Source organism: Capricornis sumatraensis, chromosome 2 (genome assembly GCF_032405125.1).
Source record: "Capricornis sumatraensis isolate serow.1 chromosome 2, serow.2, whole genome shotgun sequence".
In the NCBI taxonomy this organism is placed as follows: domain Eukaryota; kingdom Metazoa; phylum Chordata; class Mammalia; order Artiodactyla; family Bovidae; genus Capricornis; species Capricornis sumatraensis.
This window is the reverse complement of record NC_091070.1, coordinates 56,858,757-56,886,542: the sequence shown is the minus strand read 5'-3', so window position 1 is coordinate 56,886,542 and position 27,786 is coordinate 56,858,757. Positions and strand designations below refer to the sequence as shown.

Here is a 27,786-nt window from a genome sequence, read left to right as displayed (position 1 = left end):
CCGGGGTCGCAGTCATGCATACAGTCCATGGGGTCGCAAAGAGTCAGACACGACTGAGTGAACAGCAACACTGAGCATCCCACTTGGGTTAAGTTCTGGCCTATACTTCCTGTATTAATCTAAACATAGGCCAAGTTGCCCTCTGAATTCCTAAATGATGTGTTTATTAGGCTTAAAGATTGACTACTTTGTAGTTACATTAGAAAAATACTACTAATGCACTTTTGATAGAATCTTAACCTGTGGTTTTGTAAGGAAAAATATACTTTATTACTTGAGTTTATAACCTATAAACATCATCAGTGTCTTGTGATTGACACTTAGGTCCATACACAGATTGCATTTCACAGAATCTGTTGTTTTTGTTCAGTCACCAAGTCATGTCTGACTCTTTGCGACCCCATGGAATGTAGCACGTCAGGCTTCCTTGTCCTTCATCATCTCCTGGAATTTGCTCAAACTCATGTTCATTGAGTCAATGATGCCATCCAACCATCTCATCCTCTGTCACCCTCTTCTCCTTTTCCCTTCAGTCTTTCTCAGCATATCAATCTCCTATCAAAGTAATGTTACTTGGTAGTCCTTGCTGTCATTCTAGATGTCCGTGGACGTTAGGGCACAGATAGATATATTTGGTACAGTAAAAGAGCCTGAGGAACTTCCTGGCGGTCCAGTGGTTAAGACCCTGTGCTGCCAGTGCAGAGGACACAGGTTCAGTCTCGGTCAGGAAACTAAGTTTCCACCTGCTGCAAAGCGCAGCTCTCCGCCCCACCCCCCCAAAAAAAAAGAGTCTGAATCTTGGAGGCAGAGCGAGGTTTGTCTTGGCTCTGCCACTCACTGTGTGACCTGAGCAAGTCATTTCAGATGAATTCCTTACCCATACAGTGAGAGTAGTAATTCCTGTGTGTATTTGTTAGGATTAAATTGGAGGACCTATATAAAAACATTAATAAGCTTTAAAGCAGTTTATGATCAATATACTTTTGTGATACGGGTGTGCTTTGAGTGGAAATTTCTTATTGTAGTATTGTACAAATAGTAGGGGGGGAGTCACCTGACTTTGAAATATTAGTGATAATTTAGATCAAAGGCTAGGAGACTCCTGAAAACATGTTGTGGCTACATATGAGAGAGGAGATAACTTAGTGCTGGGGCTTTGGGAAGAATGAGTCAAGACGTATTCTGAAAACATTTTTAAATACTCCCTGGGCCTAGGACAGTAGTGATAAATGTGAAAAGAGGCCCAGCACTGGAGACAGACTAGGAACCAAAGAGGATTTAAACTTGGCAATGTGGCAGCATATACCGAAGTTACATGTGCATGACCCTTGACGCAACATTTCCTCTCTAAGGAATCCACCTTCAAGAGATAATATGTATTCATGCCCCCAGATGTAGGCACAAGGAATTTTTACATATGTATATGTGTCTCTGTCTAGACATTTTCATTTTCAATTGATGGAGTTCTAGTTTACTTAATTGAGTGGGTGAAGTGAGGGGAGAGAATTGCTTGGCCTACAGGACTGACCTCAGGCCAGCCAAAGCCAGGACCAGTCCTTGGTCCTCTGGTTTGTGGTATATTTGTCTGTCTGTTTCTCTGATTTCTGCTTTCTCTGTGTTGATTTCATTCTCAGGTAAGTAATCTTCCTATTCTCGTGTGGTAGTCTCAGAGAGCTTCAGGTAACTCTCCTTTCTGTTTAGTTGTCAAGCGGGACAAAAATTGCTCCTCCTTCCCTATAGTAGTTCCACAGAGTCCAAGAGCCGACTCACATTGTGCCAGCATAGTTTAAGCACCTATTCTTGACCCAGTTCCGTAGGGGAGGAGGATAGAGTCTTCTAATTAACCTGCCTTGAGTCATATCCTTGGGGTGGCAGTGGAAATGGCTTGACCCCACTTTACCCTCAAGTAGTAACAGTAGGGAATGGTGCTTTCACCCCAGAAGAGTAAGATGATGTTATCAGAAGAAGGAATAAAATAACACATGTCAAGCAGAAGCTGTTCACTGTAATATCTATTTCTGATAACAAATATATGTGTGCAACCTAAATGTCCATCAGTATAGGAAAACTTAAATATGATACATCATAGGGGGAGATAGGATATAGCTTTTAATGTACAGCTATATGTTGATAAAGGAGAATGTCCATTATATAATATTAAATTTAAAATGAAGTTGCAGAGTAGTATTTTTAATTATGTGTCTGTGTATCATCTGTTATGTATGAATACTTTTTATTCATATGTTTCTGTACTACTTTTGGTTTGCTGTTATACTTATTTTAAATTAGTATATATCACTTCTATAATTAAAAAAAAAATTATGTCCCTGGTGGCCCCTTTTCCAGATAAGGAACTGAAATTTACAAAAATCAAGAAGTATAGAAAGATGAACAGATGCTACAAATGTGTAAAATAGTATTCATGGAACTGATATAAAAATATTAGAAACCAAGAAGGTGGATAGGACAAATTAATCTGCCTATGTAAGAAGGGAAAGTAACTTAACCAAAAAGACATGTGGTTTAGGGACTTCCCTGGTGGTCTGGTGGCTCTGCGTACCCAGTGAAGGGGACATGGGTTCAATCCCTGGTTGGGGAACTAAAATCCCACGTCTCGCAGCATGGCCAGAAAAAAAAAGTCTAGAACTTGGAGACAATTGTGTTTATATATTTACTTGGTATGAATACTTATTCTGCCCTTATCTACCATATGCTTTGACCAGTGCTAGGCAGTAATAAACATAATTAACACATAGTTAACATATAGTAATCAACTGCCTTCAAAAAACCTTCATATGGAAGGCAGATTCATGGACAAAGAAAGTGTAATGGGAGTTGGGCAGAATTGTCAGGAAGAGGTTCATTGTACTTTGAGTAATCTCATTTTTTCCTTTTTATTCCTTCTAAATGCTTGCTAAACTTTCTTAACTTTTCAGTTGTTATTGTTCAGGTGTGTATTAAGAAGAGTTGGTCATCTCTCACCTTTTGAAACTCAGTAGTCTGTCTTTATAACTTAATCACAGGGATAAAGTGGTAAATTTTCAGAAACTAGGTCTTTTCATCCCATAAATTTACCAGTTCTGAACTAGTTACTAGTCTTTTGGAAAAGAAAAAGGATCTCCCACCCTTCACTCCCACCCCCAATACATAACACGCTTCTAAAACATTTTTTATCTTTGATGCATTCTGCTACAGAAGAAATCTGTCCTTTTTCTTTGTTTGTTTGTTTGTTTGAAATCTGTCCTGTCTTAGACTTTTTCCTGATTCCTTTGACTAAACAAAAGTTCGAAACCTGCTTTGAGTGGTAACGCCTTTGTAATTGTGTACACACACAACTGTATGTAATAGAGAAACTGTAAAAGCTCAGTTTCTGTGAGATTATTCCTCTGCTCTTGCCTCTCACCTTCTCTTCTCCCACCATACAAATTTGAGCTGTTAGCAGCATATGTCTAGTGATATTCCAGTTCCCAAGAGGCCAGTGAACAAGGTGGTTGTAAAACATTTTTCATTATAGACAAGAGAAAATAATGCTGATTCTTTAATCCTGGGTCTCACTGTTTTGGTTATTACACCAGCAGTTTGAATAGATTCACATGTTGAACTGCATCATATTGTAAAAAGGCATTTATTTTCAGAGTCAGAGAAGTGAGAGGGATTCTGTTCTTTTTTTTAAAAGAAAAACACATGTAATGTCTCATGTTTTTTTGTGAGAATGCATTGTTTTTGTTGTTTTAATATTTTCTGAGTTTTAAAGGGTATGGTTTCATTTTCTCCTTTCACTTTTTCCTTTGGAATATAATCATGTTTATCTGCCTATTCTTTCTGCTTTCTTGTTAAGTGAACTTATTTAATATTATTATTACTATCCCTATATATATAGTAATAATAACATTAAATTATTCCCTATATATCAGTAATTCCCTGATCTCTGGTAAACATTAAGGAACATTCGGTAATTGTGCTAAAAGCCTTGGTGGAACCAAGGACAGCTTAAGTTTGGAGAAAAACTATCCTATTTTCTTTAAAAATAAAAAACAAACTGTATAAACAAAAGGAATTGCTGAGGTCATTATGTCCTTAAAGGTTTTTCTCCAGCCCTGACTTTAGAAGATAGTCATCAACATATATGTACTTTTTCATAGAAATATTAATATAGATTTTACTTTTTTTATATCCAGATATTAATGTACATATGAGACTTATTTGAATTTGCTTCACAGCTAGGTAATTTAGTTTTTCAAAAAGAATGAAAGGCTAATTATTAGGCAATAATGTGATCAAATTACCAAAAGCTTCAAGTTAGTTCTATTTCAGTTCTCTGCCTGATGTGTATTTAAAAATATCTCTACTTAGGGTAGTTACTGTTCATAATACATTATGGAATCTTTTTAGGTAACAGCTTAGATGATAAAGAAGCCATTATCCTTGATTTGCAGTGTTTAACCCAAGTTGAATTTATGCCAGATTGAAAATTAGCTGTAGTGTTATATGCCTTGCTTCCTGTCCTGTGCAACTTGATATATGTGTGGGCCATATGTCCAGCAGGGGTTATAAGAATATGTTACTGATGGATGGAAAAGCTATTTCATAGTTCCCTGTGAGAATATACATGATAACATCTGCAGTGTGGGTATAGCCTTGAGGTTTTGCTTTAGAAGAGATTTGGCCTGTGGCTAAAGGTAATAGAGTGATATCTGTTGTAAATCCTTCGGAAGAGGAAAATTTGGAATCTACTTCTTTAATTTTCAAGCTTTTATGCAGCTGAGCAATTTAGGAAGGAGACCTCATTAGTGCTTTTATTTTCAGAGCAGACGAGAGATTATAATACTACCTTAATTTCTAAAATACCAAGAATTGAGTGATTTCACACCATCAGTTCAGTTCAGTTCAGTTTAGTTGCTCAGTCGTGTCCGACTCGTTGCGACTCCATGAATCACAGCATGCCAGGCCTCCCTGTCCATCACCAACTCCTGGAGTTCACTCAGACTCTCATCCATTGAGTCGGTGATGCCATCCAGCCAGCTCATCCTCTGTCGTCCCCTTCTCCTCCTGCCCCCAATCCCTCCCAGCATCAGAGTCTTTTCCAATGAGTCAACTCTTCGCATCAGGTGGCCAAAGTACTAGAGTTTCAGCTTTAGCATCATTGCTTCCAAAGAACACCCAGGGCTGATCTCCTTTAGAATGGACTGGTTGGATCCTTTCACATCATAATGTTGGTTAATTAAAAATTTCTTAAACAATGGATTAGAGATGGCTCTGTAGAAGTAGAGTGAAACCTAATATACAGGATTTCTTATTTAAATACAGCCCAGGTGATAAATCATTACTGTGCAGTCGTCTCTGAGCAAAGAGGCAGGTTTTTCTCGTGGGCCTGTCTTTCACCACCAGCACTGGCCAGTTTGGGGTTAGTCATGTGTAAAACCAGACACAGATTGAAACTTTTGTGAGGGCATCTTTATCTGTACAGACAGTTCTAATAAGTTATGACTGCATCTTCCAAAGAGATTTTTATACTCAATAATACCTAAGAAACTCCAGAACAAGTCTTTCAAATAGCCTTAAAATGATTCCTTTCGAAAGGTATTGAGTCCAGTTGTTCTGATGGGAAAGAGCTTCTGAAAAAGAGTAGTCTGTCAGTGTTTTCCAAATTTTCATAATATATTAGCCATAAAGCAAAGCAGTGCCCTTTATTTTCTACCCTCTAGATACAGAGTTTTCCAGCTGAGGTTGCGCTTCTGAATTACCTGTGGAAAGATGCTTATACCCACTACTAGAAATTCTGGTTTGGTAGGTTTGATGTGATGTCACTGTATCTGTTTTTTAAAGTTTTAGAGGTGTTTCTGATAGACACACTTTCAGTTGAGTACCACTACCAGTTACCATTACCAGCTTACATTTGAATTTGTACCACACATAGTCTATGGAGACAGGTTTCATTTATACTGGTTCTATGGCTTTACAAAGAAAAGCCTATAAGATAGCTAGAAGGAAATCCTAGCTATAGTCAGAATTATAGATTTAAAAGAGAACGAGTCTAGGAACTTCCCTGGTGGTCCAGTGGTTAAGACTTTGCTTTTACCCAGTGGGGGGAAGCCGGGGGCAGTGGGGGTGCAGGTTCCATCCCTGGTTGGGTAGCAGAGATCCCACATGCTGGACGGCATAGCCAAAATAAAAGAGGGAGAGAACCAGTCTGAACTCCTTCTCTTTATGGATGAAAAAGAGCAGAGAGGTGAAAGAATTTTCAGAGTTGGTAGCAGAACCAAATCCACAACTCTGACTTGAGTTCTTTGTACACTAGCATCTTGGACCTAGTCCATCTTTGAGAAAAGCCTTCAAGGCCAAGACTCAGTAATCCAGAAGTTGTCTTGAGCATCCCAAAGCCCAATGAGGTATTAAGAGATTCAAAGTATTTAATAAAAGGAACAATAATACAGCCAGCAGGAACTCCTCACATCTTTGAAATTTCTAGGCAAGAGTTACAAGTGACATTACTCACAGTTAGAAATTATAGACATCACCCAGGAAGCTTTTGTGGCTTCTTTGTAAACATGGAAATTTCTGACAAGAGATGCCTAGATTTGGTACTAAAGATTGTCAAGAACAAGATGACCATCTGTCTTATTTTTAAATTGATCCTTAAGTATTGGCAGCAAGTCTAGAAAATCATGCCAGTTTTATATTTCTACACAGCCCTGACTTTTAGCTTGTACTTCAGAAGGAGGATATTGTGTCTAGGTTTGCAATTTAACCAAGTAAAGGAGTAGAATGTTTATTAATTAGGATTAGACTTGGTTGTAAAAAAATTCCAAAGAACAGTAGTTCAATCAAGGTAGAGATTGATTTTTCTTCTGGATTAAAAAAAGTCCAGAGGGAATGGAAGCCTTGCATTGGTGTGGTTGCTTCTCTGTCATCAGGGATGGGTTCTTCTAATTTTGTTTCATCCATATCTAAATCTTCAAGGAGTCTGATAGTTCTAGATGGCTTCTGGAGCTTCAGTCATCTCAAAGGCACATACCTCCAACTTCAGTCAGCTCCCTTAAAGAACTTCTCTAGAACCACCCTATCTAACAATTTCTGTTTCCATCTCACTTGCCACTCCTATTATCAAAGGAGACTAGAAGGTTATAACTAGCTGAGTTGCTGTTCATAAGAATTAGATATTTTGTTGTTAACAAAAGAGGAGGGAATGGATATTGGGCAGGCAACCAACAGATCTGCCCCACCTATTTTGAAGAATATATTAGGAAAATAAATTTTTCATCAGATCACAAACTGTTATGTAGGATGTAGCATTTAAGAATGGCATTCTATCATGTATACTATCACGTAAGAATTGAATCGCCAGTCCATGTCTGACGCAGGATACAGCATGCTTGGGGTTGGTGCATGGGGATGACCCACTGAGATGTTATGGGGAGGGAGGTGGGAGGGGGGTTCATGTTTGGGAACACATGTAAGAATTAAAGATTTTAAAATTAAAAAAAAATAAAAAATAAAAGATCTCCAAACCACAGTCTACACTGTGTCTGATTAATTAAAGCAGTAAATCTCTATGGTAGTGTACTGCTTTGGATTTCTCAGCAGGGCTTGGGAACAGCTGTTAGGTTTTATATATTTTAAGTGAACTGAAGATGAGTTCTTAAAACAACAGGGGGAAAAAGACAACCTTTTGGGGAAGGGGAGAATCAAAACAAGCACAAGGCAATTCAGTGGATGTTTATGGGGCTAGTAGGAGCAGAGTATACTATGGTAGACAGTATGAGCCAGGAATGACCTGATAGAAACACTGGAAAAGAAGTTGTCTAGTATTTAAATGGAATAAATAGACTGATGCAGCACACAAAATAATTGTAGATGTATATTGTAGCAATGATTTGTACCAGTTCCAAATATACAAGACCTGTGCTGAAGAGAAGGACAAGCATATTGATTGGGTTAAAGTTTTAAGGATTAGATATTGTCTCAGTTCCTTTGGGCTGCGGTAACACAACACAGACTGAGTGACTTATAAACTCAGAAAATTTTTTTTCTCAGTTCCAGCAGCTGGAAGTCCAAGATCACGATACCAGTGTGGTCAGGTTCTGCTGAAGGCCCTCGTCTGGGTTGCAGACTGCTAACTTCCTGCTGTGTCCTCACATGGCTGCAAGAGCTAGGGAGCTCTGTGGGTTCTCTTTCTTAAGGGCACTAATCCCACTCATGAAGGCCTTGCCTTCATGATCTCACCTCCCAGAGGCCCACACCTCTTAAAATAATCACACTGGGCATTCGTAGCATTTGTAGCATCAACATATGAATTTTGGGAAGAGGCCACAGATGTTCAGATCGCAGCAGATATAATTACCTCTGCCAGTTTCCTACCTGTACAAATGAAAAGAGAATGCCAAGATGGAGAGAACCTTGTTATCTGAAAAACTCATAGGCAGGAGCATGCAGCGACCTGCAGCATTTACAGCTGTAGACCACGGTATACATAAGTGTATTAAGATGGAAGTGTTCCCACTCAGAACCAGGAAGGACCAGATTTTTTAAAGTTCTGTAGTCTCATTCATACCCACAGTTCACATGGTGCCATTTAGCACATATTTATTGATGTCTCATTTACAATACACTTTAAGGAGGAAATTCATTCACAAGTTGCCACTTAGATGAGAAAGTCTAGATTTTGGCTTCTTATAACTATGAATTTCAAATGTGGGGAAAGCCCAGCCTTGTATTTTTATTCCTTTTCGTTTCATAATTACGTATCAGTAACCAAACCCAGCCTGTTGACTTTGCTCCTACTGAGAAAAAACAGGAAGCTACAGAGACTCCCTATGAGAATAAGACCAGGCTGCACCCTCTGTCGCCTCACCCCTTCAGCCTGAGTCCTCCTCGGAGCCACAGCCACAGACAGCTCTGTCTCCATGTGGTTTTGGCAGTAAGCACAGAGTACACGTGAGGCCGCCTAGTGCAGCAGGCTGTGTGAGCCTGGCCTTTGAGCTCACCAGTCATCCTTTTGAAACTTGTGGTAGTGTACTCTTGGGCACTCTGGGTGGAGAATAGTTTATGCTCCAGTGCGGCAGTGGACCACGGACTATTCTCTGTCTTGCATAGCAGTGGGAATGCCTTTGGTATGAAATAACTACTTTATTTTGAACATATTGTGCAATGACTTAGCATTTCCCACACATCACTAGTTTCTTTAGAAGCTGTCGTACTCAGTTTAGGTTCTCCGGTAGGAACTATGAAAGAAAACGAAAACCTCACAAGTTGTATTTCCTTTGTATCTGCTTCATGCTGATGCAGCTGTGTCATGTTTTGGTCTTTGGGTCCCTCACTCTGCACCCCATTTTCCCTCTGCTTTCAGGTGAAGGTCTCCCACAGGTGTATTACTTTGGACCGTGTGGGAAGTACAATGCCATGGTACTGGAGCTTCTTGGCCCTAGCTTGGAGGACTTGTTTGACCTCTGCGACCGGACCTTTACTTTGAAGACTGTGTTAATGATAGCCATTCAGTTGGTAAGTCGGCGTTGCTCTTCTGCCTAGGGATAGACAGGGAGGGGCAGGTCTCCTAACCGCATCCTGTGTGTCCGTTGGCATTTACCAGCTCTAGTGACACCTTGCGAATGCACATTGACTGGCTTGGTGGCATTGTAGACAGCTGGCTGAGGCAAAAAGGGCTAACCCAAGAAGTCACACTGTATTTGCCGTTTGCTCTATTTTAAGTTTCCACCTTGGAGCAATACTGTGCCCTTAACTGTAGTGCAGGTGGTATATAGGGAGAAAGAGGGTGATTTGGTGACGGTTGCTCAAATGCAAGTAACTTCTTGGTGGTTTTATTCATAGGTTTTAAACGCATGGCTGTAAAGTTCTGTCACACCCTCCCTCTTTCCTTACCATCACATCCAAGAAGAGATGGAAAACATAACCCACTGCCCTAGAATCAGATTCCAGAGTTGACCAAGAGCCTGTCTTAGGTCTCTGGCCTCTAGTTCTCACAGAGACCGACACAGCTAAAGCTGTGTCTCTCAGCACCTACCAAATCCCACACCAATACCAGTTTAAGGAACAGTTAGACAGTTGCTTTGAGAAGTTTGTCAGCCCCTCTGCACAAGGATGTAGATATGTCTCTGTGGGTCTGAAATGGTGATGGTCTCACCCAGTTTAAAGACTTGGAAATGTTAGAAAACTGTTCTTGAGTTTAAAAAAAAGTTCAAATGCCCAAGCTCCCTTTCTATACTAAGCAGAAATGATTTAAAGGTAGAAATAAACTTAATGAAATTTGAAAGAATTTTTTATTTTGGGCTATGTTTACTGTCTCATAAGAACTGTACTCCTACCTCCGCCGTTAGTTCAGTTCAGTTCAGTCGCTCAGTCGTGTCCGACTCTTTGCAACCCCATGAATCGCAGCACGCCAGGCCTCCCTGTCCATCACCAACTCCTGGAGTTCACTCAGACTCACGTCCATCGAGTCTGTGATGCCATCCAGCCATCTCATCCTCTGTCGTCCCCTTCTCCTCCTGCCCCCAATCCCTCCCAGCATCAGAGTCTTTTCCAGTGAGTCAACTCTTTGCATGAGGTGGCCAAAGTACTGGAGTTTCAGCTTTAGCATCATTCCTTCCAAAGAAATCCCAGGGTTGATCTCTATCAGAATGGACTGGTTGGATCTCCTTGCAGTCCAAGGGACTCTCAAGAGTCTTCAACACCACAGTTCAAAAGCATCAATTCTTCGGCACTCAGCCTTCTTCACAGTCCAACTCTCACATCCATACATGACCACAGGAAAAACCATAGCCTTGACTAGACAGACCTTAGTCAGCAAAGTAATGTCTCTGCTTTTGAATATGCTATCTAGGTTGGTCATAACTTTTCTTCCAAGGAGTAAACGTCTTTTAATTTCATGGCTGCAGTCACCATCTGCAGTGATTGTGGAGCCCCAAAAAATAAAGTCTGGCACTGTTTCCACTGTTTCCCCATCTATTTCCCATGAAGTGATATTAGTTCAGTCAGCTTCTCTGGGCCTCACTTTCCTTATTTCTGCAACAAAGAGACAGCGTATAGGAAGGTGTGGGCAGGAGGTGAAGGAAGCGGCAGCATCTGTCTTCAGAGGCCACCACCATATTATTTCCTGCCTGGGAGTAATTCTTGCCTCTCAAATGCTTTCCTTCTACAGTAACATAAAAACATTAATTCTGTTCACCATTTGCAAGTTGTTATGTGAAGTAAAACCATATACTATCATTTTAGCTGAACCACACTGTCCTTTTCTCTTTTATCTTCATATTTGTCATATATGCATTAGTATCAGAAAATACGTTCTGATTTACAAGAGTAAAGTGACTCTAGGTGGTGAAGAAATAAGTTTTATTTTAATTTCAGTAATGACAACTTTGAGCTGATAAAAGAAAATGTTTTGGAGTATTTTTATAATAAGCTTCTTCAGAGTAGTATTTGTATCACTGTCATTCTCTCTTTTAGCTTTCCCGAATGGAGTATGTCCACTCAAAGAATCTCATCTACCGAGATGTCAAGCCAGAGAACTTCCTGATCGGTCGACAAGGCAATAAGAAAGAGCATGTTATACACATTATAGACTTTGGACTGGCCAAGGAATACATTGACCCTGAAACCAAAAAGCATATACCTTATAGGGAACACAAAAGTTTAACTGGAACAGCAAGATACATGTCTATCAACACGCATCTTGGCAAAGGTGTGTTTATTTTCAGCTCCAAGAAAGAGGCAGGTTGTTAAAACACCTTTTTATTCCCAAAACACTTTTGTACCCACTGTGCATTACAACTTGTGATTCTTATTGCTTCACAAGGTAAGTGATGTTTATACTTGAGAAATTAAGATGGTAAGTCAGTGACTTTCTCAGTATCCTGTTGACAGCTGAAGGATTTTTAATTCTTTGTTTCCTAATGCTTATTTTCTCAGCAGTGTGGATACTTTAATGACTGAATTAAGGTGATAGCATCTTGGTAAGTTGAGTGATGAGTTTGACCCCCTATATCACCTGGAAAGGCCATCAGGCTGATCTTCTTTGGAGAAGGGTACTTCATTAAAACATGGACCAGGCTTCTGTTGTCTGTGCTTAGTTCTGTGACTCATTTTTCCAGGAAAAGCCTATGTCTTATTCAGTGAAAATACATTTGCTTTTCCATGAGTCTTGAGCTTTACTCATGATAGACAATTTGGACAAATATTGCTAAAAGCTCTAGTCAAGGCAGAAGGCCTTCCATGTTAGAGAGTCTAGTCCAGAGAGAGTATTTGTTAGAGAAGCCTAAGAACCAGTGGGAAGGCTTAGTTGGTAGGACTCTGGGCCCTCAGCAGCTTCTCCAGGAAAGCTTCCCTTTTTGTCTGTTTTATATATTTGGCTTTCATGGAAGATTCTATTTGAAGAAAAGGTACTAAGGTGATTGAAAAGATATGTTTGAAAATCACCACTCTAGAGAGTAGACATATAAACAGAATATTAGACTCCTAGATATAGCTCATTATATAAGGTGTTTAAATATTAATGAACTATTTACACAATAAGTATTTTAAAGACTAATGTAAGCAGCTATGAAGTTGCCTCATTGAGTACACTACTCAGAGATTCAGGTGAGGATTCTAGTGAAGAATAAAAATGACATTACCAAGTGGTGTGATACAACCTAAGTTGAAATGAATGCTGTCAGGATTTTTTTTCTAACTACCTGGATATTCTCACGTAATTAAATATAATAGTTTAAAATTAGACTGGAAGGTTCTCTGCCACTTTTTATTGGTGACACTTTGGACAAGTGTCAGATTTGTCCACAACTTGTCCCTGAAACTGACCTGTAAAAACAGAGTAATATTTCACAAGGATGTGTTGCAGGTTGAATGAGTGATAACATGTAACACGGTTCTGTTGCAGAGTGCTCAGAATTCCCTTCTTCCTTCCTTTTCACAAAGAGAGAGACTGTGCTACATAGTAAAGTCATGATCGTTTGGTTTAACTGACAGTCTGGAAGTTGTTCAGATGTCTGCTTCCTGGGCTCAGCATTTGTGTTCTGATTTTATTATTCTTATCAGGAAAAGCAAGAACAGATAAGAAATACGTATCCCTTGTTGTTTGTATAAGTTACAATGTAATAATTAAGAAAAGGGGATGTAAATTCAGGCTCTTTAAAATAAACTTGTATGGGCCAGTAACCTTCCTCTCTCACCTTCAGTTATCTCATCTGCCTTGAAATGTTTATGTTAATAGTACCTTATAGCATAGGGTTCTATGAGATAATACATATAAACTGTTTAGGATATTGCTTAATAATACTAAAGACTGTATAATGGTAGTTACCATTTATTCAACAAAATATGTTTTAAGCATCTGCTGTCATCAGATTGGGTTCCTTTATCTCTCGGTGTAGCTATTTCTGCTGGAATTTTTGAGTTTAGCTCCACATGTGGACTTCCTGAGTTCCAGGGTGTTTTTCAGGTCAGATCCAGCCTGTCACCAAATTTGTCTGTAATGTCCCCATTGTAGAGAATACATATAGGTGGTTGTCACATACCCTTTAAACCCTCTGCCCATGGTCTCAAACTCAGAGAGGTTTCTGTAGGAACTCTAATCCTATTGGTTTTCAAATGTGTAGCCTCTTTTATGTTGTAATGGAAAAAAGAAGTGTATCTTTTAGGGAAGCACTAAACCTGACATTTACTGCATTAGATTACTCACCTTCCCATTGATTAAACCTGCCCATTTTATATTCCTTAATATTTGAAGTCAGGGTGAGGACACTGGGTCACCTGGCTCTTTTCCTTCAAGGAAATATATTTGACCTAAAATCAAGCATGCAATGCAGATAAACCAAGCACATCTTTCTGACTGGTTGAAAGGAACCCTTTATCAGTTCAGTTCAGTCACTCAGTCGTGCCCAACTCTTTGTGACCCCATGGACTGCAGCACACCAGGCTTCCCTGTCCATTGCCAACTCCCAGAATTTACTCAAACTCATGTCCATTGAGTCGGCGATGCCATCCAACCATCTCATCCTCTGTCATCCCCTTCTCCTCTCGCCTTCAATCTTTCCCAGCATCAGGGTCTTTTCAAATGAGTCAGCTATTCGCATCAGGCGGCCAAAGTATTGTAGTTTCAGCTTCAGCATCAGTCCTTCCAATGAATATTCAGGACTGATTTCCTTTAGGATGTACTGGTTGGAACTCCTTGCAGTCCAAGGGACTCTCAAGATCTTCTCCAACACCACAGTTCAAAAGCATCAATTCTTCGGCACTGAGCTTTCTTTATAGACAAACTCTCACATCAATACCTGACTACTGGAAAAACCATAGCTTTGACTAGATGGACCTCTGTTGGCAAAGTAATATCTCTGCTTTTTAATATGCATTCCAGGTTGGTCATAACTTTTCTTCCAAGGAGCAAGCGTCTTTTGATTTCATGGCTACAGTCACGATCCGCAGTGATTTTGGAGCTCCCCCCAAAATAAAGTCTCTCACTGTTTCCACTGTTTCTCCGTCTATTTGCTATGAAGTGGTGGGACCAGATACCATGGTCTTATTTTTCAGAATATTGAGTTTTAAGCCAAGTTTTTCACTGATCAAGAGGCTCTTTAGTTCTTAGTCGCTTTCTGCCACGAGGGTGGTGTCATCTGCATATCTGAGGTTATTGATATTTCTCCCGGCAATCTTGATTCCAGCTTGTGCTTCATCTAGCCTCACGTTTCACATAATGTACTCTGCGTATAAGTTAAATAAGCAGGGTGACAATATAAAGCCTTGACGTATTCCTTTCCCCATTTGGAACCAGTCTGTTCCATGTCCAGTTCTGACTGTTGCTTCCTGACCTGCATACAAATTTCTCAGGAGGCAGGTCAGGTGGTCTGATATTCCCGTCTCTTTAAGAATTTTCCAGTTTGTTGTGGTCCACACAGTCAAAGGCTTTGGTGTAGTCAATAAAGCAGAAGTAGATGTTTTTCTGGAACTCTGGTGCTATTTTGATGATCCAGAGGATGTTGGCAATTTGATCTCTGGTTCCTCTGCCTTTTCTAAATCCAGCCTGAACATCTGGAACTTCATGGTTCACGTACTGTTGAAGCTTAGTTGGAAGAATTTTGAGCATTATTTTACTAGCGTGTGAGATGAATACAATTGTGCAGTAGTTTGAGCATTCTTTGGCATTGCCTTTCTTTGGGATTGGAATGAACACTGACCTTTTCCAGTCCTGTGGCCACTGCTGAATTTTCCAAATTTGCTGGCATATTGAGTGCAGCACTTTCACAGCATCATCTTTCAGGATTTGAAATAGCTCAACTGGAATTCCATCACCTCTACTAGCTTTGTTTGCAGCGATGCTTTCTAAGGCCCACTTGACTTCACATTCCAGGATGTCTGGCTCTAGATGAGTGATCACACCATCGTGATTATCTGGGTCATGAAGATCCTTTTTGTACAGTTCTTCTGTGTATTCTTATCACCTCTTCTTAATATCCTCTGCATCTGTTAGGTCCCCACCATGTCTGTTCTCTATTGAGCCCATCTTTGCATGAAATGTTCCCTTGGTATCTCTAATTTTCTTGAAGAGATCTCTAGTCTTTCCCATTCTATTGTTTTCCTCTATTTCTTTGCACTGACCACTGAGGAAGGCTTTCTTATCTCTCCTTGCTGTTCTTTGGAACTCTGCGTTCAGATGGGTATATCTTTCCTTTTCTCCTTTGCCTTTCACTTCTCTTCTATTCACAGCTATTTGTAAGGCCTCCTCAGACAACCATTTTGCCTTCTTGCGTTTCTTTTCCTTGGGGATGGTCTTGCTCCCTATCTCCTGTACAATGTCACGAACCTCCATCCATAGTTCTTCAGGTATTCTGTCTATCAGATCTAATCCCTTAAGTCTGTTTCTCACTTCCACTGTATAATTGTTAGGGATTTGATTGAGGTCATACCTGAATGGTCTAGTGGTTTTCCCTACCTTGTTCAGTTTAAGTCTGAATTTGGCAATAAGGAGTTCATGGTCTGTGCCACAGTCAGCTCCTGGTCTTGTTTTCACTGACTACAGAGCTTCTCCATCTTTGGCTGCAAAGAATATAAGCAATCTGATTTTGGTATTGGCTGTCTGGTGATGCCCATGTGTAGAGTCTTCTCTTATGTTGTTGGAAGAGAGTATTTGCTATGACCAGTGCATTCTCTTGGCAGAACTCTATTAGCCTGTGCCCTGCTTCATTCTGTACTCCACAGCCAAATTTGCCTGTTACTCTGGGTATTTCTTGACTTCCTACTTTTGCATTCCAGTCCCCTATAATGAAAAGGACATCTTTTTTGGGTGTTAGTTCTAGAAGGTCTTGTAGGTGTTCATAGAACTGTTCAACTTCAGCTTCTTCAGCATTACCTGTCGGGGCATAGACTTGAATTACTGTGATATTGAATGGTTTGCCTTGGAAATGAAGAGATCATTCTGTCATTTTTGAGACTGGATCCAAGTACTGCATTTCAGACTCTTTTTGTTGACTATGATGGCTACTCCCTTTCTTCTAAGGGATTCTTTCCCCCAGTAGTAGATATAATGGTCATCTGAGTTGAATTTACCTATTCCAGTCCATTTTAGTTTGCTGATTCCTAGAATGTCGACGTTTACTCTTGCCATCTCCTGTTTGTCCACTTCCAATTTGCCTTGATTCATGGACCTGACATTCCAGGTTCCTATGCAACATTGCTCTTTACAGCATTGGACTTAACTTCCATCACCGGTCATATCCACAACTGGGTGTTGTTTTTGCTTTGGCTCCATCCCTTCATTCTTTCTGGAGTTATTTCCCCACTGATCTCCAGTAGCATATTGGGCACCTACTGACCTGGGGAGTTCATGTTTCAGTGTCCTATCGTTTTGCCTTTTCATACTGTTCATGGGGTTCTCAAGGCAAGAATACTGAAGTGGTTTGCCATTCCCTTCTCCAGTGGACCATGTTTTGTCAGAACTCTCCACCATGACCCGTCCGTCTTGGGTGGCCCTTTAAGATGTGGATGCATATGATGTGAATGAAACCTTTATGTTGTGGATGAATTTGTGTCCTCCTGGTCTCACTGGTATTGAAACCTTTCTTCTTTGAAAATAAAAATAACCTTCATGAAAAAACAAGGGCATCGGGAAATACTGAATTGAACAAATGTGGAGTATTCAAAGAAATATGAAAATAAAGCCTGGCTCTGTTTTTCATTCTCATTTTTTAAGAGATGTTTATGGTTTAAATTGGGGCTTCCCAGATGGCTCAGTCATAAAAGAATCCACCTGCCAATGCAGGAGCCACGGGTTCGATATCTAGGTTGGGAAGATTCCCTGAAGGAGGAAATGGCAACCCACTCCAGTATTCTTGCCTGGGAAATCCCATGGACAGAGAAGCCTGCTGAGTTACAGTCCACGGGGTTGCAAAGAGTCAGATGCAACTAAGCACAAGCATGATGGTTTAAATTATCATAGATTATCTTTGAATTTTAGAGGTAGAAATAACTGTTCGTAGTACCTACATCAATCATTTCATTTTCAGATGAGGAAATTGAGGCCCAAAAGGTGACTTGGCCATGCTTGATTTTGCACAGATTAATAAATTAATGGAAAGGAATAGGCCAAGACCTAGATAACCTGACTTAGGAACCATTATTTTTCTTACTATCCCATACCCCACAGCATTTTTGTGTGTGATTTTCATTATTTGAAGTTATTTTATTACTCATTCTGGTGAGTTTAAATGTGTTTAGTATATTTTAGGGGGTTAATTTTTTAATTTCATTTTATAATGGGTTTTGCTATGAAGAAAAGTTGGGCTTATTTCTATAGTATGAACAATTACTCAAAATGTGGGGAGTTTCGCCCTCTAGTGCCCAACCAGCTAAAATACAACCATTTGTCCCTGGATTTCTTTTTTTTATTAAGGGGGCCTCCTTACAGGAAGTAGATGTAAAAATAGAGAGGCGATGAGTAGGTTTGATACAGTGTGAGAACCTGCAGGGTGTGGTTTCTCTGTATGCCCTGCTTTGTGGGAGGCCCCAATTCACCCTGATTTTTTTGTGTATCTTCAGGTTCTGTTAACAGAATCTGTTAACAACATCTGTAGTCAGAAGCTTCTGGTGCCCTTATCAACTCAACTTCTTGTCAGGGTGCTGCCCCTTCCCATTAAGTGACCTTACTTGCGAAAACTTCCCTCTTCTTCCTCTGCACTGTAGAGTACTACTCACTCTTTTCCATGGAAATTTCCTATGATAGAGGCAGCAGTTAAAGTATTGTGCTTTTGTATTTTGAGTTACCTAAGGAGCTTTTCCTGCCTCCCTGATTCTGTTGGGTTGTACTTTCTATTCAAAGAAGACAAAAGTCAAGTTGAAGGTAGCCCCTTATTTTTACATCTGTCATTTCTCTTGATAAAGCCCCGGGCTTGATTCTGAAAAATAAACACATAAAATGCCTGAGATGAATTATAATTGGCAAATTAAAAGTGGAAGAATGTGCAACTTCTGTTGCCTGACAGCCAAAGAAGGTATAGGATGTTTTCTGAGATGTAGTTACAGTTTTTAAATTAACTATTCTCCAATTCTTTATCATCCTTATCTTCCCAATTTAAAGAAAAGAAACCAAAATCCAGCAACTTGTTTTATACTCTAAGCTCGCTGAATGCAAGGAAACTGGTTTATGTGCCCGTAAAGGGCACCTTAGTAATACATTTTAGGTCTGTGTACAAATGGCTGTGGTACAAATGGAATGGAGCTAAGGATTATGCCTTGATGATTGCTTACATTAAACTAAATTTTAAGTGTCAAATGAATAAAAAGCACTAGGCATGTATGCTGGGCTTCCCTGGTGGCTCAGATAGTAGAGAATCTGCCTGCAATGTGAGAGACCTGGGTTTGATCCCTGGGTTGGGAAGATCCCCTGGAGAAGGGAATGACGACCCACTTCAGTATTCTTGCCTGGTAAGTCCCATGGACAGAGGAACCTGGCAAGCTACAGTCCATGGGATCGCAAAGAATCGGACATGACTGAGCGACTCACACACACACAGAGACACACACCCGCACACACACGCACACACGCTAGGCATTCTACGGCTTCTGTCTTTGCAGGCCTAGCCAGAATGGACTGTTTTAACAGCCTCAGCTACTCCATCTGCTGCTCACTTTTCACAGTGGTAACCAAAGAGCAGTTGTAGCCCATGCACTAGAAATAACGTTTGTTATTTCTTACTTTCAGGAAGTATCTTTCTTTCAGGAAGGTGACAGCATCGAGTGAGTAGTACTCACTGTTCAGTGATTTGGACTGGGTTTTAGTTTAGACTTGCTCTTTTCACTTGGTATTTACTTGCCAGTAACAGATCTAAGCAAAGGAAGTACATGCTGATTTTGGTTTTGATCTAAAATACCACCCCTGATTTAGATATACAGAGGATTAGTAAGCAGAGCCTTTCCAGAGCAGACGGGTTTTTGAAGGGATTACTTGGGTTTGCACCCCTTTCTGACTTAATAACTGCAAACATAATGTGTGATCTGTCTTCCCTTTTAGAGCAGAGCCGGCGCGATGATTTGGAAGCCCTGGGCCATATGTTCATGTATTTCCTTCGAGGCAGCCTTCCCTGGCAAGGACTCAAGGTATCCTTGGAAGTGCTTAGTGGAGGGCTTTGCTGAAATACTTAGCTGATAATGAAAGGGGTGGCTGACTTGATGGTATAAGAAGCACAGAGGGGACAATCGGCTCCAGAGATGTGAGGCAGGAACTACATTAGTCTGTAATGTAAATACTCACCTGGGCTTGGGAAGCTCTGTTTTCCCCACATTTGTCTTCTTCCCTTTCTGAAGCCTTCTTCCTTGTGTTTGTAATTTCTTCCCTCATCCCCTCCCAGCCTTGCCAGTGCTGTTTTTCTCTCTGTGTTGATATTCCTTCTTTACTACCACTGTGTAGCAGGAATAGTGTTCCCAGTGCGTTGGGGGATTTACGGAATAGGTTGATGACTCCACATTTTACCGCAAGGCCAGCAGGGTTAGGTGTACCTGTAACAGGAACTGGGAAATACGTGTTTGTCTTGTATAGTCCAAGAACCCACCTGAACTAAACAAAACTCCAGGTTTAATATTGCTGTTCAAGTGCTTTATTGAATAAATGCCTATGCATACAATAGCTGTTCCTTGTGAAATGGGTAGTTTAAATACTCTTCCTTAGGTAGGTGTCAATACAGTGCATTTGTGTCAGGGTTAGGTATTAATTATAGTTACAACCGTTGTAGTGATTACCCTGTGCCTCTAGCTGCCTGGACTAGGAAATGGTGAGCTTCTTACCCATCCGAAGACCCACTAGATAGCTAAATGCAAGACTTGTGTGAGTTGTAATTTACTTCAACATGTTAGTATGGAAAGAAACTTTAATCAGTAGCTTTGGGTACCATACAATCCCTCTCTCCCTCCCAGAGGCCTGAAGAATTCATTTTGCTGTGATTTCTTGGACATTTGTGTTGAAAAGTGAGGCTTTCCCTTTCCTTTGGGAGGATTTTATTTCTTTCCCTTTAAATTCCTCTCCTAACATCTCTTCCATGGTCTTCTCCTAGTTGCATACCTTCTCATTGATATTGACAGTTGTCAAATAGAGTTTCACATCCTATCTGCTCATCATACAGCCAAGCAATGGATTCTTGTATTATTAATTGCTTGAAATTTTCTCATAACCCAGAATCATTTTAGGGTAGTTGTAGATTTAAAATGTCCCCAGCATAACTTCAAAACATAATTGCTTAAAGCTGGGGTCAGCAGACTAGGTAGACCCTCATGCAGATCCCTTGAGACCACATTATTGGTCCATGCTCCACAAGCCCTCTGTCTGCAGTCTTAAGCAAGCCAGACTTGGCTACTTTGAGCCACTGACATATAGCATACCTGTCTGTTAGCCACGCCTGTATCATAGCTAACGTTTTCTATCTACTTGCCCCCATTTGGATTAGTAATATTTTTTCTTTTTTTTTTTTTTTAATTGAAGGTAATCGCTTTACAGAATTTTCTGGCTTTCTGTCATACATCAACAGGAATCAGCCATAGGTACACTCATATGGATTAGCAATATTTTTAATCTTATCTAGAGCTGATCAAAGAATGAGAAGGTTGAATCACTTTTGAACCCTAGTGGCCATGGGACATTACTAAGCTGTTACAGTTTTGAATTTATTTTCTTATCCTTGTCCCTCATGCCATTACATTTGATGGTGTTTATCTGAGACTACTAAATATATTTGCCAGTAAAGCTTTCCAGAACAGCAGATGTTCTGTGCATAGCTAAATGTATCATCTCTAGTACATTTCTTATTTGTCAGTATTAGAAAAAAATTGAGATGATCTAATAAACCCTGACAGTTTGAGTGAAACAGTCATAATGTCCCCAGACATATTGGACCTCCCATACTTAGCACCTCTTTCCAAGTAACTTTTTCTTTTTATTCTCTACAGGCTGATACCTTAAAAGAAAGATATCAAAAAATTGGTGACACCAAAAGGAATACTCCCATTGAAGCTCTCTGTGAAAACTTCCCAGGTAGGATACCAACAGGACCCTGCAGCCAGTGCTACTGGAGCCTTGAAGGAGGTGGAAACCATGTCTGTCTTAGCATCTCTAGATAAGGGTCCTCTCCAAAAAATTTACATTTCCTCTTATTGTTATTTAAATCAAGCTAGATTTTTATCACTTTGATTTGGTCCATAAAACAAAAAACACATCAGTGGCAAATAGAGTCTGTGCAGGTACTCCTTGCCTGGTCCAGAGCTTCTCCCCACGGGAAGCATTCAGCTAACGAGCATGGCCTTTAACCTCTTTCCTAACAGAGGAGATGGCAACCTACCTGCGATATGTCAGGCGATTAGACTTCTTTGAAAAACCTGACTATGAGTATTTACGGACGCTCTTCACAGACCTCTTTGAAAGGAAAGGCTACACCTTTGACTACGCGTATGATTGGGTTGGGAGGCCTATTGTAAGTATCTTCTTTCTCCCCCGCTCCCCTCAGACCAGCACTGTCTCACCCCTTGCCAGACTTTCTGCCTACATCTGTGGGAAAGAAACAGTCCTTTGTGGACTTTTCGGGGAGATGCCATAGATTGCTCTCACTAGGACAGTAAAGGAGTTACCCCTGCTGTGTTTTTAAGATTATGACCACTGTGACCTAAGGTAACCAGAATTTAAGTCAGGTTTCTAAAAATTATTTATTTATTTTTGGCTGTGCTGGGTCTTCTTGCTGTGTGCAGGCTTTCTCTAGTTGTGGAGCGCGGGAGCTACTCTCCCTTGCGATGCACGGGCGTCTCATTGCAGTGACTCCTCTTGTTGTGGAGCACGAGCTTCAGGGCACACGGGCTCACAGTTCTGGTGCAAGGACTTAGTTGCTCCATGGTATGCAGGATCTTAGTTCCCAGACCGGGGATTGAGCCCGTGTCGCCTGAATTGACATGTGGATTCTTAAGCACCAAAGTCCCAAGTCAGTTTTTAAGAAGAAATTTAGTGTGAATGATCCAGGAGCTGGTACTCCATAAGCTGTTAAGGTCCCTGACTTCTGTCAGACTGGAGCCCAATACCTGAGGAAACTTCTGAATTTGCTCTTATAGTCTACGGTCCAAGGATTTGAGGGAATACCAACAGTCGTCATTGTGGGATGTTCTTATCCTTTTCGAAGACGTGCTCCTCTCCAATGAACTCTTGAAGACCAAACTGTCTCCCTTTTGTAGATAAGCAAATTGAGAAGGCAAGATTTGAAACTGGCCTTGGTATAATGATAATAGTAATAGTAATGACTACTATTCTGTTAGAATGAGAATGATGCTGTCCTTTGCAGAGTATTAAGTTGGACCTATTTTCCCCAATTGACTTTTTGTTACATTTTTCCAGCCCACTCCGGTAGGGTCAGTTCATGTAGATTCTGGTGCATCTGCCATAACTCGAGAAAGCCACACACACAGGGATCGGCCATCACAACAGCCTCTACGAAATCAGGTATGTCTTGGACCTTTATTATTTCAGAAATCCCACTTTTTCATGACTAATATTAAAACCCAAATTCTGTAGCTTCTTTGCTTAAGTGTATGTACTAAAATGAAAGACAGAGGCCTGACTGTTACTCACAGTTGTGGTGCAGCATTCTAGCATCCCTCAGGGTTGTGTAAGGCCACTGAGACGTGGCCAGATGTCTTACCTGAAGCACCCACGCTAGAAAAGCTGGGTCTGTCGGAATCTGTTGGCTGAAAGGAACAGTTTGCCACAGTTCCAAAGACCCTGGATGAATAGACAGATAACTCACCTTGGGTCTCATCTGTAGTCCAACGTGGAGCTCTCACTCCAGCTGGTTTTTCCTTGGTGATAAGAAGGGTGGGTAATTTGGACTTCCACCTGATGTAGGTATGAACTGGCACCTCTCCCCCACCTCTGACCTTGTGTCCAGGTTAATTTTATAGCCTTCCAGGATCTGGGCCTGTATTGAAGATACAGCTTTGCTTTAGACCATTCCAGAGAAGGCAGTGTCATCTGTCCTTCAGTGTTCATGGTTTGGGAAATTAGAGGTTAAATGAGAGGTTTCTCTTAACTTAAAGACAGAGGAGGCAAACACACCAAAAAAAAAGAAAATCAAATTTGACAGCATTAAAGAAAGGGATAACTGATTGAGAAGTAAATATGATAAATCCTTATGACATATATATTGTTAAGAGAAAAATCTGTACCTCAATAAATAAAGAAGCACTGAATAATAAACAGATACACACACATAATCATTATCACCTATCAAATTAGCTTGTTTACCTTTATCCCTGACTTCACTGTTTTATATTCACAGACATTTTTACAATAAAATGCAAAAATCACTTCTCTCACAGATGTACCTGTGAAAATATGGAGGTTAAAAATAGTATGTAGAATCCAGGTGCCTCCTCCAAAACAAAACAAAAAAAGTACTATATTGAGGTATATACACACATACATACATACATATATACAGTGAAGTACATACACAGATACACATAGACTCACCACTAAGTACATACTTTTGGCAAAATATGTGGCATTCTGGGGTAAGAGAAAACATATAAAGGAAAGAATTCTATGTATTAGTGGATAAAGGAGAGAGTAGATTGGCAAAAAAGATGAGATTTAGCAAACTGTCTACTAATTGAGTCTAGAGCCCCAGACTTTAATCAGAGTACTTGGCTAGTGACTCTGTTTTGACTACCTTGTGATCTGACAGCAGAGTACCATTGACTTCTGCAGTTCTCCCCTACTGCTTTTTAAAAAAATATTGAACTTTCCTGGTGGTCCACTGGTTGAGACTGTGAGCTCCCAATGCAGGGGACACAGGTTCAGTCCCTGGTCGGGGAACTAGGATCCCACATGTTGCCCAGTATAGCCAAAAAAAGCTTTTTTTTTTTTTTTTTAAACAGTAATAATAAAAATTAAAGTAAAAGTGTGTAGAGTGCACAGTTCAACTGACATTCTTACACATTGCTGTGGACTTTGCAAATTGTTACAAATTCCCTAGAAAGTAATTTGATAAAGTTACAAACCTCTCTGAAAGAATAATTTTACTTCTTAGACTCAATTATAATAAAACAATTCAAGATAAACTGCCGCAATGCCATTTCTAGCAGAGTTTTAGAAATGATCCACATATCCAATTATAAGAGAATGGTTACAGATCTGCTCAAATCTTTTATCAAATAAACTGGGTTGTAATAAAATGAATTGTAATGTATTTATTCAGTGGAATATTGTCTAGCCACTTAAAAAAATATTTAGGAAAACTTGTAGCAACCTGAAAAGGTTTTATGGTTGTATAGTAAAGAAATCACAGTACATAATTAGAAATACCTCATGCTTCCCTTTAGGGGAAAAGAAAATGAGGAAGTCAGTTAGAGGCTGCTGCTGTTGCTAAGTTGCTTCAATCGTGTCCGACTCTGTGTGACCCCGTAGATGGCAGCCCACCAGGCTCCTCCGTCCCTGGGATTCTCCAGGCAAGAATACTGGAGTGGGTTGCCATTTCCTTCTCCAATGCATGCATGCATGCTAAGTCGCTTCAGTCATGTCTGACTCTGTGCGACCCTATGGACAGCAGCCCACCAGGCTTCTCTGTCCACAGGATTCTCCAGGCGAGAATACTGGAGTGGGTTGCCATTTCCTTCTCCACAATTGGAGGAGATAATACCAAAATATAAAGAGGCTTGTGGCTGGAATTCATAGTACTGTGGATAATATTTTTCCAGACTATACTATAATGAAGTTATGTTACCTTATAATGAAAAAAACATTTAAATAGTAAAGGTATGAAAGAAATTAAAAAATGTTAAATAGACAGTGAAGGCATAACATATCTGCTGCTTGTGTTTTTAGAATATTTGAAAACTAAAATATGTGTTTCTTTTAGTTTCCCTTGTTATTTCTGCTTCATCGAATTCATAATTAATGTTGCTCTTTTGAATGAATTTTAAAGGTATAGGTAAAACAGGTGGTTGAAAACCTACATTGCCTGGATGGAATATGAGGTCATACCTAGTGTCTGAGTAAAAAGTACAGTGAATTTCAGTGTACTTTTAAGTGAAAGGTCATTAAACCAGAATATGTAATTAAGAGATCTCATGTACAATGCAGGAACCTTCTTTTTGTAGAGTTGAGTCTTGAAAGCCTGCGTGATTTTTTTTTTTTCTTTTAGGGTTTTTCATATCCCATGGCTGCTAAGAAATTTCCCACGTCAGTGCACATTTTATACCTCCTTTCCAGCAGAATTCTGAATTCTTGCTGGGTAGAATTCCCTCTGCACTGTGCACTGTGGGTAAATGGATTTCTAGTGTCTGTTCAGCCTTTACACTGTGTCTTAGTGTGTGGTCTCATTGCTTTTGTTCCATCTTTTGGGCTGTTTCCTTATGGTTGTTTTTCTTAAGACTAATTCTTTTCAAGTTTTGAAATCAGCAAAAGAAGAAAGTAAAATCTCTCCTTGAGAGAGATGGAAGGTATTTACTTTAGGTACAGCTAACCTTTTTTTAGCAATTTTAGCTTAGTAATCTAACAGAAGACTTTCTATGAGAAAGTATGTCCTGGAGATACCAAAATATGTAGGGAGTCCTTGTCCTAATGGAACTGACAAGCAGATAAGCCAAGTAGCCAGATGACTTAGAACACAAGGCAAAATGAATGATTTGTCTCCAGGGATTGGAAGAAGAAGACTTTTCATCTGGTCTGAGCATGACAAAGAATTTGATGAAAGAAGCTACCCTTGAAAGGCTCTTGAAAGAAAGAACTGGGTGGAAATGAAAGAGGCATTCCAAGCAAAAAGGAAATATGAGCAACAGTGAATTATCTAGTTCTATTTTGCTAAAATATATTCTGTGAATAAAGGAGACAAGGCTAGGAAAATAGCTTGGAGCCATTGGATAAATCTCCTGAAATATGGGGCTGCTGAAGAGTTACTATTTAATTTCCGTAGAGAACAGGTATACTAGAGGGTTTCAAACTGAAGAGTGATTAGAGCAAAACTTTGCTTTAGAAATCTTTGACTTGTAAGGTGATAGTAACCTCGCAGCCAGTGTGGAGACCAATGAAGACAGCAAAATCCCTTGAGACGTAAGGGTGGACTATAGTGGTGACAGTGAAGTAAAATTGAAGAATCATGCAGGGAAATAATCTTACAGAATTAGGAGCTCACACGTCAGACAGGGAGAAGGATGAGTCAGAGCTGGTGCTGTGCTTTCCAGCTGAAGGTGGATGGCAGGCAGAGAGGACGGCTCTCAGAAGAAAACCTGAGTGATCTTTGGAGATGACTTTGATGGTAATGCCTGAAGAGCCTGCTTATTCTGAGTAAATGCCCATCAGTTGTGTGGTAGGGGAGTGAGCCTTGGATCAGCAGTCTTTGTTTAGTTATCTACTTTGAGTAGAAAAAGAAGGATAATAAGCTCAGAACTTGCTTTTAGCTTATCCCGAGACTTAGGCTATAGGCCATTTAAGATTTTGGGGGCCTCAGCTTCCACAAATGGTGAGTCTTGTAAGGACAGAGATTTTTGTTGTTTTGTTCACTACTATATCCCTAACCCCTGAAAGAATGTCTGGAACAGTAGGCAGTCAAGAAATAATCATTTGAATGATAAATGAATTTTAATCTGTCAGATGAGAAGTTTAGATGAAATCAGATGTTTGTTTAAAATATAGATTTCTATGTACCCTTCCAAGAAAAAGAAATTTTAAACTTTTCTTTCTTCTTATTTTTTCTGTTGCCACCAAGAGTCATTCTGCCCTGTTTGGCACTCAGAGTATGGCTAGATTTTGTGCTCAAGGGGAAAGGTTTAAAGAAATACATCACCGACTTCCATCTTCCATAGTGATCTAATGGTTAAGAATTCATCTGCCAGTGTAGGGGACACAGTTTTGATCCCTGGTCTGGGAAGATTCCACATGCCGTGGAGCAGCTAAGCCCGGGCGCCGCAGCTCCTGAAACCTGTGTACCCAGAGCCCTCGCTCCGCAACGAGAGGAGCAACCACAGTGAGAAGCCCACACACCATGACAAAGCGTAACCCCTCCTGCCACCACAGAGAGGTGTCCCGCTCTCTGCCACAGCTAGAGAAAGCCCAAGCGCAGCAACGAAGACCCAGCCATAAGTAAATAAATAAGCGTTTCTAAAAAAACAAAAAGACACAACAGGCTTTTGCTGCAAAGCAAGTTTGGGAGAATGTATTAGTTCTCCTCCATCACATTGGGAATTTTTTAGAGAAATTTTGCTTTGCTGGTCTATAATGTAGTTATTTTGAATTGAATTGAATACTGTTTGATTCCTAGACGCAGT

General features: G+C 40.1%; 1 protein-coding gene across 4 annotated transcripts in view; it reads left to right on the top strand.

Moving 5' to 3' along the window:
• Positions 1-27,786, top strand: part of CSNK1G1 (casein kinase 1 gamma 1) — a 102,540-nt gene that overhangs the window by 51,922 nt on the left and 22,832 nt on the right. For all 4 annotated transcript variants that reach the window (XM_068963229.1, XM_068963223.1, XM_068963232.1 and 1 more), the window contains exons 4-9: positions 9,347-9,498; positions 11,458-11,692; positions 19,508-19,593; positions 21,433-21,517; positions 21,805-21,953; positions 22,859-22,963. In XM_068963229.1, the coding sequence (XP_068819330.1) occupies positions 9,347-9,498; positions 11,458-11,692; positions 19,508-19,593; positions 21,433-21,517; positions 21,805-21,953; positions 22,859-22,963 (812 nt within the window). The remainder of the gene's footprint in view (positions 1-9,346; positions 9,499-11,457; positions 11,693-19,507; positions 19,594-21,432; positions 21,518-21,804; positions 21,954-22,858; positions 22,964-27,786) is intronic.